This window comes from Passer montanus, unplaced genomic scaffold (genome assembly GCF_014805655.1).
Source record: "Passer montanus isolate IOZ18808 unplaced genomic scaffold, ASM1480565v1 scaffold18, whole genome shotgun sequence".
Lineage (NCBI taxonomy): Eukaryota > Metazoa > Chordata > Aves > Passeriformes > Passeridae > Passer > Passer montanus.
In genome coordinates, this window is record NW_024365381.1 from 17,211,675 (window position 1) to 17,220,944 (window position 9,270).

Below are 9,270 nucleotides of genomic sequence, written 5' to 3' on the forward strand. Positions count from 1 at the left end.
TGATTTCATTCTTTGTTCACTTGTTCATAACCATCTGGGAGGTGGAGGGGAGTTTGCATTTGTCATCTAGCGTTTGGTGCTCACTCATCTTTGCACAGGCCATTTGTTCACTGCACTGAGCTGGTATCTGTGAAGGTGTGTCCTTTTTTGCAGTCATTTCTGAGGTGTGCCTACATGGGCATGAGAGCTTGGCCAGTAATGTATGTGTTAAGGTTCTGCACCAGAAGCACAGGTTTATGGAAAATGATCTGAAATCCCCACACTGAACAGGAGAGGAAAAATGCGGGTGACAAAGCACACAGAGTGGGGGTTTGTTATACAACTTTGTTGTCGGAAAAAGTTGCAGTGGATTGGGAGGACATGGTCCTGTGAACATTTCTGCATGTACTAATGTTGTATGTAAAGCCTCCCTGCAGCTAGTGGGAGTATTAAAAGTAGAGCATATGCCTACCCCTGCAGCACAACAGCCCGTGCTGTGCTATCCCCCTGCAGCTGACACGACACAGCTGTGTTACCAGAGCTTATAGGAAAAAAGATGTGAATCTTTTTTCCTATTATTTAAGGAAAAATTATTCTGACACGACACAGCTGTGTTACCAGAGCTTATAGGAAAAAAGATGTGAATCTCAAGAAGAGCAATAAAAACAATTAAGAGGCTGGAGAATCAGTGGGGGTAAGGTTGGGTCCTTGCTGATGAGCGAGAGCTGAGACTCTTTGCAAACTGTACAGACAGAAGGGAGAGGGATTCTGCTGAACTGGCACCATGGGAATTGGCAGAGGGAAGCGGTAGTTATGAGTAACAAGTGAAATAAAGACCCAAATATTTCAGGAACTATTTGTCCCTGATAGCAGTTAGCCCAGGGACCTGATATTTTCTTAAAATTGGAGACATTTATGTACTGTTTCCTGTCAGTCTCACAGTCCTAAAGGGCATTGCTTCTGCCTAGAAATGGACAAGGCATCTGCACTTTGCAGTAAGAACAAGCGTGCACTGGCCTTTGTTGGAGGGGCTGGCAGGGGCCCCCAGAGCTTTTCCAACTCTTCTGTCTGAAATATTTTCAAAGTGTCTATAAAATATAGAATTTCTTTTGGAAAGAATTTCTAAGTGATCGCCTGAATTTTGCTAATAGAGTGGAGGTCGTGCTCTGCAAGGGGTTTAGAAATCTCTCCATGGAATTCACTGGCAATGAGATAAAATCAGCACTAGAGAACCCAGGAGTCTTTGTGAACCTACAAAATGGAAGGAACATCACTGATCAGGGCCCTAAGTTTACAGCTTTTTCTAGTGTAAAAAGAGATCAACAAAAACAAAAGAGAACTGGCAAGAGAAGACTCCTGAAATAGCTGCCAAAATGAGCACTGAGTGAAGAAATTCAGTTTCCTGCAAACACCTTTTACATTTCTGCTGTCAAAAGTGGATAAGGATCTGACCTTCTCCTGCTCTGTGGGTGAAGACAGCTCTGTTCCCAGGTAGCTTTTAATTTACTTGTGCTTGCTGAGAAATGTTCATAGTCTCATCATAAAAGAATAAATTAGTTCAGGAGAGGTTAAACAGTTTCTCATTCCCATGCTCATTTTCCTGGACTTAACAGGGCACCTCTGCACAGAGCTTCATTCCCCTCCTTGGACAGTCTGTTCCCTCCTTGGTCCTTGTTGCTTATATACAGGGACTTTCTCCCACATTATCCCTGAGCAGATTTTACCAGCTGCCTCCGCATGTTGGTCTGTCTGTCCCTGGAGATGCTTTTGTCCCATAAGTGCATTTTGGTACCAGTTTTACCAAGAGCTGGGAGCTTCTGCAGAAAGGAGCCAGTGGGATAGCAGCTTCTACAAGGTATTGTCCTCACAAGCAGAGCTGGGGAGATCTGCCCCAAATGGCCAGCGATGAGACATTCTGTGCACTTGCCTCCTCTGCCTTACGGACAGCCTAGGGGCTGTTGCTGCAGTTTCCCTTTAAATGTCTTCGGGAAGTTTGCTGCAGTTGGAGAACCTCTTCAAAAGGCACCTGCTCCTTGGAAGCTAGAAGGCACGGCTCTGCTGAGGCCGGCCAAGCTGTCACTCCTCTTGCTGTGGCCATGCTCGTGACAGCCCCTGTCCCGCTCAGCCTTCCTCAGGCAACCAATTAGCGAGAAATCCCACTGTGTGGCCAGCTCCGGCGGGGCACTGCGCCGGGGCCCGGCTGACCCGTGCCCTGCTGCAGCTGGGCCAGGGCTGCCTCCTGCCCGGCGAGCAGGGGCACAGGCGGACGTGCAGCAGGGGAGGGCAGCTGAGGCTCTGCGCAGCTCTGACAGGCGGCCGGACTGGGGGCTTCTCGGGAAGACCCTGCCCAGAGCCCTGCCACCAGGCACCATAGGTGGGAATGTCTCTCCAGCTCCTGAATATTCATCTCAGCCTGGGCTGGAAAACGGGGCAAAGCCAGGCTCAGCTGCCTGCTGCCATCCAGCAGTAGCGTTGCTGCTGGCAGATCTGGGAGCAGGCTGCTCATTCCAGTGCTGAAGGAGCCAGCTCTGCCTGCTTACTGGGCAAGTGGAACCTTTTCCCTGAGCCAAACCAGCTTCTCCATGATTCGAGGGCTTGGGGTCTCTGGAGAGCCTTTGCAGCCTCGAGTCTTTAAGAGAGCTCTGTATTGGTGTACTCTGTTCTTGCTTTGAGCCTCCAGTTACTTTGCCTTCTCTTTCTCCTTTTTTTGCACTAACTTTTTGCAGTGCTTTATCAAATGACAGACTGTGCAATGCTTTCAGGGCCTTGCTTCTTTTGTAAGATGCAAAGCACACTCAGTTCTTCCTCCTATCCTCAATTCTTCTGTTTCTAGCATCCTTTTTATTTGGAGTAGCCATTCTCCTTGTACTGGGAATACCCAGTGAACTTCAGCCATTCCAGGATGATACTAGAAGTCATGAAAAAGGTTTGTGACAAAACACCAGACGTGTTCCCTAGTGTTTGTATCTGCTAGACCATTAGCACTTCCCTCCTGAGGAAGGTCCACAGGCCTCTGCACAGCCTGATACCCAAACAGCAGATCCTTCAACATGTGGACTCTCTCAGTTTCTGCCCCACGTTTCATTTTTAACAGTCTAGATGACTGCTGTCTGAATAAATTATAACACATAACAAACAAATTCTTGTCAGTTGATGATGGCAACATAGGCAGCAAGTGGTACAGGGGGCTTCTTTTGGCTTCAAGGTTGTGTTCAGATGCACAGTACATGGCCTATAGAGCCTTACCTGGATTAATCTGTTCCTCTTGCAAGATTTCTTGTGACCTCAGACTTCAAAGTTTAATTGCCTTGTTTAAACATTAAACAATATATTTTTAATTATTGCTAAATAACTGTTTTGTGTTTCCCTCTAATAAGAAACAGGGTGCTTCATATCTGTGAAGCAATGGAACCTTTGTCTTCAGTGAGAGGAGAGCACAACACTCCCCACTTACTGCTGCTGCTTTCTCTTGTTGCAGACATTCCTGTGATCCCTGACTTGGAGGATGTCCAGGAGGAAGATCTGGCCATGCAAGTGGCAGCTCCCCCCAGGTAAGAGCACTGCCAGGTGCTCTTGAGGCTCTCATCAGCAGTGCAAACTGGCTAGTGAAATTAAACCCATCTTACTCATGCTCTGGATGTCAGCAGCAGTGCTGTTCAGCAGGATTTGGTGTGGTCTTTTGTGACAGTAGTGCTGCAAGCTGAACAGTGCAAAATTCTTGTTTCCTATTACACAGAGAAAGCAAATAATGCATATTCTCTCTCTATATAAAAAACCTAAATTAGAATTATGTATTTGATGTTGCAAAATCAAACTCTCAAAAGTAGGGAATTTCTTGATTTAAGGTTGTCTGCATAACCCCAAATGTCTCCAATGCACATGCATTATCACACATACTTTAATTTTGATGGTTGTAGGCTGCTTTGTCCTCCACAGGATATTCTTCTTACTCAAGTGCATAGTTAATTTGCAAAGTACAATCTTCAAAGTGTTGTTTGAAGGGGCTGTTGCAGTAGCCTTGGAGTCAGCTCAAGAGAGACCAGAAAGTTTTAAGAAATGAAAGTTTTTGGCGTTTTGTCTTAAACATACCAGGAAAGTCTTCTTTCCTCTAATGGGCCTATTGCCAAGGTCACAGACTGGGATTTCTGTTGATCCTTACTTGGAGGGGTAGGATGGCCTGGCCATGGCCACAGATGCCTCTCCCACCAGTGAGAAGTAATAATTGTAATTATATAGCTGTTAACAAAAGTAATTGACAGTTTATGTAGTAAATTTAAAATTACTGTGTCTCTCACTGGAATTAATTTCTTTTGCTCTCTCTTTATTTTTTCAATAAAGTGATCAGATCCTCCTGTATTCATAGTTTTCTTGCAGTAGAAAAGACAAGTGATTTTCATGGACAAACACAAGAAAATTAAATTAATAGAAGTCTTTTCTATAGTGTTGGATCACTTGTGAAGGCAGGTGTGGTACCAGTGTATCACAGTGTATCACCCCCCTACAGCATGTTTTTCTTGGAAGGCTACATTTTAGGAAGTCATATTTAATAGCTCTGATGCAGCTCAGACATAAAAAGCCAAAAATCCCTACTATTCTCTAGCTTGTATGGTGTTGCTCTCAGAGGTTCCTTTGCTAAGACACTGGGGCTGTTTGAATGCTCACTATGTTCTTCTCTTCTTTCTAGCCCAACTAGTCTGTGGATCTTGTTTTGGCATGCTGGTTTCTCTGAGGAGTTCATGGTTGTGCCACATCCTATTTTTATGCATGTGCATGCTCTGGTACTTAGAGTTGTCAATGACTGTTCATTTGCTGACTGAGCTGTGCTTCTGTCTGGGTACATCCATCCCAAGAGTCCGCATGGGGGATGTGGACACTCGAGATGTCACCAGATGACTGTTCATGACACCCTTCTCCTCACATGTGCTTCCACACTGACACTGGCTTGTTCTCTGACCCTTTCTGGCTGCAGTGTGCAGGTGAACCGAGTGCTGACCTACCATGACCTGGACAAAGATCTAATGAAATATGCTGCCTTCCAGACTCTGGTAAGTGGATTTTGCTATGGGCTGGCCAATGTGAATCCTCTCCTTCTGGGCTCATGTCATCCTCCACAGTGGTACTCAGCTGCACAAAATACACAGCCTTATCATCCAGAGAACTTGCAGTCTCCCTGTAAGTCTGTTCCTCTCTGCAACATGGCTTTTGTACTTGTGTCTGTAAATATTGTGCATGTGGTATCTATTTCTCAGATGAGGTTCTTGCTGTTGTCCTGGACAAAGTTACCCTTATGAGGCAAATGTGGCAATGTCTAACAAATGTATCTGGTGAAATGATGGTGTTCATTTTCCCAATGTCTGTAAGACTGTAACTCTGAATTTTCATAGGATGGGGAGGTAGACCTGAAGCTCCTCACCAAAGTTTTGGCTCCAGAGCATGAGCTACGAGAGGTAAGTCTTTGTTTTGTGGAACACCAACAAGGTAAAAGTTTCTTGTTTGTCTGAGACTGTACTAGGAAAGGAAGCCTTGTCAGTGGGGGAGAGAAGAGATGTGAGAAGGAGCTTGTCCAAGCTGTTGGAGGTTTGACTTCCCCAGCAGGTGATTTTTAAGATAGATAGTGCTTTCTTGGTGTGAGTTTATGGCATCACTATGATTGGCCAGTATGAAGGAGCTGGTCAGGAAAATGTGCAAGGCCTGGTACTGTCAGAGACCCCTGCAGAAACAGTGCTTTGTCCTTTGGTGGCCACCATGAGCTACAGGTGGTTCTGCAGAAAAGTACAGAGGGACAAAGGCAGAAGGCATTTTGGGTTTGGGCAGGGGGTTTTTAAAGCGGGACAGAACAACCTCAATACAACTGGGTGGGCAGGAGCTCAGGCCTTGCAACAAAGGATTTCTGCAGCTTTGAGCTGCACATGCTTCAGCAGAAGTGGAGAAGAATGGAAGGGCTTCTTTCTGTGCCCTGCATGGGAGTATCTAATATTAACAAGTGTCAACAAATACGTCCTTTTTGGAATTTTAGAACATGAATAATTTTGTCCACATTTTAAAATTGTAGCAGATATTCACATTTCTTTCTGGCTAGTATTACTGGTCTAGCCAGCTGAATCTGAGACTTCCCTGGTCAGGGCCTTTTGGTTTCTCTCTTTGCTGTTCTGGCATTGTTCAGAGAAATTTGGGTAACACAGTAACATTTCAGCATGTTTGTCTTTTTTCCTCTTGGTAGGATGATGTCAGCTGGGATTGGGACCATCTCTTCACAGAGGTGTCATCAGAACTAGTGACTGAGTGGGACCTGGGACAGTCGGAGAGGGAGGACCACCTCAGTCTCCCATAGAGCTCTGACACATCAGATGTCTCATACATCCATCTTCTGTAAATAGTTAAGCACCTAGATTTTCTATTCACTTGTTTGTATTTGAGAATATATTTCAGACGTGAAAATAAATAGGACCTTGCTTCATAGAAAAATTCTCTTGGGAGAAGTTTTGGTTATTTTTTAATAAGAATTTTTCTTCTCAAAAGAAATTAAGAATTCTAAACACAATAAAATATTTACTTATAAAGTAAATATTTACTTATTCCACCTCAGTAGCACCTCTACAGATAACTGCAATGGTTGATCTTTTCTCTATAGAAACGCAGCCTCTCTGGAGTGGACCATCATACAATGGAGTGTGGTTTGCTCTGATGGCTATCAGAGAAGCTTGGGCTGATATGACTTATTTTCATAGGACATCCAGGTTACCATCTTCCTCACAACAGACACCTCAAGTTTTCAGGATATCTGATTTACATTTCATCCAGCACCCTTTCCTTGTTAGTTTAACCTCTCTCTTGGAACATTACCTCTGTATTGACTCAGGATGCAGCACCACCTATTAAACTTCCACTTGTTACAGCCCCTCTTTATACCTTGAGGTTTCCCAGCTAAATTCTGACCAGGCATAACCTCACTTAGCTTTTGCAATCACATGAAACCACAGCCTGAATGGAGATTGCTTCAGGCATGGGTACTTTGCAAAGAAAATGTTTATTCCACGTGCATGAAAGAATGGAGCCTGATGCTCTCAAATAAGGTAACTCCCTGGTGGGTGTCTCCTTGGAACCAAGTAACTCACTCTTATTGTCATCTATATAAAGAAAAACTCATTTTGCTGTTAATACCTTGTCCCTGTAGAACTGTGGTGATTATTTGCAGGAAACAGTAACATTACGTCTAAACCAATGTCCTTCAGAGCCTTGCCCTGTTGGAGAATCTTGCTATATACTTCTGTGGAGTGCAGGTGCTGGGAGGAAGCTTGCTGTGCTGCTTTTCTTTGCTTGTTTGGTTGGTCTAACAGAGCACTGCATTCCCACTTTTGTGACAGCAGGACAGGTCAAATAGCTCACTGTGATTTCACTACTCTGCAGAATTTCAGGTGAGAGCTGACATGCCAAACAACTTTACCAACAAAAAAGGAGTTGGCCCCACTCTGGGGCCACAAAAATAATGGGAGACTTATCTGTGTTAAGGAAACTGTAAGTTTTTTACAACCAAAACATCTCTCCTATAAGTAGAAAACTAAGTGAGGCATAAGCTTGGGAGGTCATTGTATGGAAGATAATCTGAAACTCTTTCTCTGAGCAGAAAAACCTGCTTTGGTAGGAGCAGAAACTTCACAGCTGAGCTGGCACCTACTTTTCTGTGACACTTATGATTCCTGGCCAAAGAGAATTTAGAATGCTTTGTACATCCAGGAAAAAAAAAATTAATTCGGCAAACTAAAATAGGTTAGTAAATCAGACAACAAGCTGGTCTGAGAGGGAAAAAATATGGGTGCTTTGGGCAGCTGGGGACCCTGGGCAGGGCCAGTCCTGTGCCCAGTCTGGGACCTTGGTAACCCAGCAAACACCTGAGTATAGAGCTGGAGAGATGGGCTTGAAAAAAAATGCCAAACTCATCTATTTTATGTCAGGAAGAGGTATCTTTGATTATTTAGCCTCACCTGCTATAATATATGCCATGGCAGAGTCCTGTGAGAGGGGGCTGAGGTTTGCTTGTGTTTTAGAAAGGTAGACAATATATTTAAAACTCCTTCATGGTTACTTTTTAATAGATTATTGCCCTTATGGTTTAAAATCTGCTTTATTTCTAGACTCAGTTTTTGAGTTTCATCTTTTGTTTCTCGAGCCTGCTTGCTTTCACCTTTCCACAGCCATGCTGTCAGGTATTTTCTCCTTGCTTCAGTATTTATGTGCACTGGGATCAGGTTGTCTCTTTAATTTCCTTCAATAAACTTAATAGACTGAGACTTGTTTCCATGTCTCTTCCACTCCTTGCACAGCTGGAGGAGGGGAGGTGGGTGTCAGGCTCCTGGCCCTTCTCCAGTAAGCTGTTCCCACCCACCTTCCTTCCACAGTTGTGTTTTAGTTGCAGTGTTGGGAAGATGAGTAAGACCTGTTGCTTCTTTCTCAGGTCCTGGTGCTGTCACACACAAGTTACTGTCCTTACTAAAGAGGAACAATGAGCTGCTTTTTCATGCCCAAGCTTGTCATGCACCAGTGTGTATTGGCTGTGACAAAGCTGCCTCGGGAACCCACAGTTCTGACAAGTCCTGTGGAAAGAGCATGCAGGAGAGGAAATGGCAGGTGTAACTTTTCCCTCTAGACTGCAAAGCAGTTGCTCTGGTTGAGCCTCACGTGAGGTAAGAACTGTGTCCCCAGTTCCTAGGAACTCAGATCAGCCCTCTGGGCTGTGCCTGGCCAGGGCATAGAGTAGTATTCCTTTGCTGGTCTCCACAGACCCTGTATTGCAGAGGGGTAATGCAAGGTACAGTGGTGTGCTTAGGGCCACACAATGAATCTTTGGCAGAATCAGGCTTAGAAATTAAGGACCTCAGGTTCCCAGTTCCAACATGGCTTTCATGTACCTGGCAAGCGTTTTTCATCTTCAATTCAAACGTGGCAATTGAATGTAGAGCAGTCTTGCTTTGTTCTGCTCTGTACTTACATTGCTGAGGAAGAGCTGCAAACCTGTCAAGGTATGTGTGTGTCAACAGCATGTTGAGCTCAGTGAGCTGGCATGAGGTGTCTGCCCAGGGACTTGCTAGGATTCTGGATGGGTGTAAATATCTACCTGTTGATAGCTTCTGGCAGACTCAGAGCACAACAGAGCAGTACTGGGCAAATGGTGAGCCTCATCACAGATAAAGTAAAAGAAGTGCCTAAAGGAAAAATTAAGTCTAGGTTCTATCAGTTTTAGAAATCTCTGGTTTTGCTTGTAATAATACATATGATATTTATAGGCTTTCTTGG

General features: G+C 44.5%; 1 protein-coding gene across 4 annotated transcripts in view; it reads left to right on the forward strand.

Moving 5' to 3' along the window:
• Positions 1-7,654, forward strand: part of IFT43 (intraflagellar transport 43) — a 44,113-nt gene extending 36,459 nt beyond the window's left edge. For 3 of the 4 annotated variants that reach the window (XM_039705514.1, XM_039705515.1, XM_039705516.1), the window contains 4 exons: positions 3,458-3,530; positions 4,949-5,024; positions 5,364-5,426; positions 6,200-7,654. In XM_039705514.1, coding sequence (XP_039561448.1) covers positions 3,458-3,530; positions 4,949-5,024; positions 5,364-5,426; positions 6,200-6,310 — 323 coding nt within the window. In that variant the 3' untranslated portion in view covers positions 6,311-7,654. The remainder of the gene's footprint in view (positions 1-3,457; positions 3,531-4,948; positions 5,025-5,363; positions 5,427-6,199) is intronic. The other variant, XM_039705517.1, reaches the window with a different exon arrangement.
• The last annotated feature ends 1,616 nt before the right edge of the window (positions 7,655-9,270 follow it).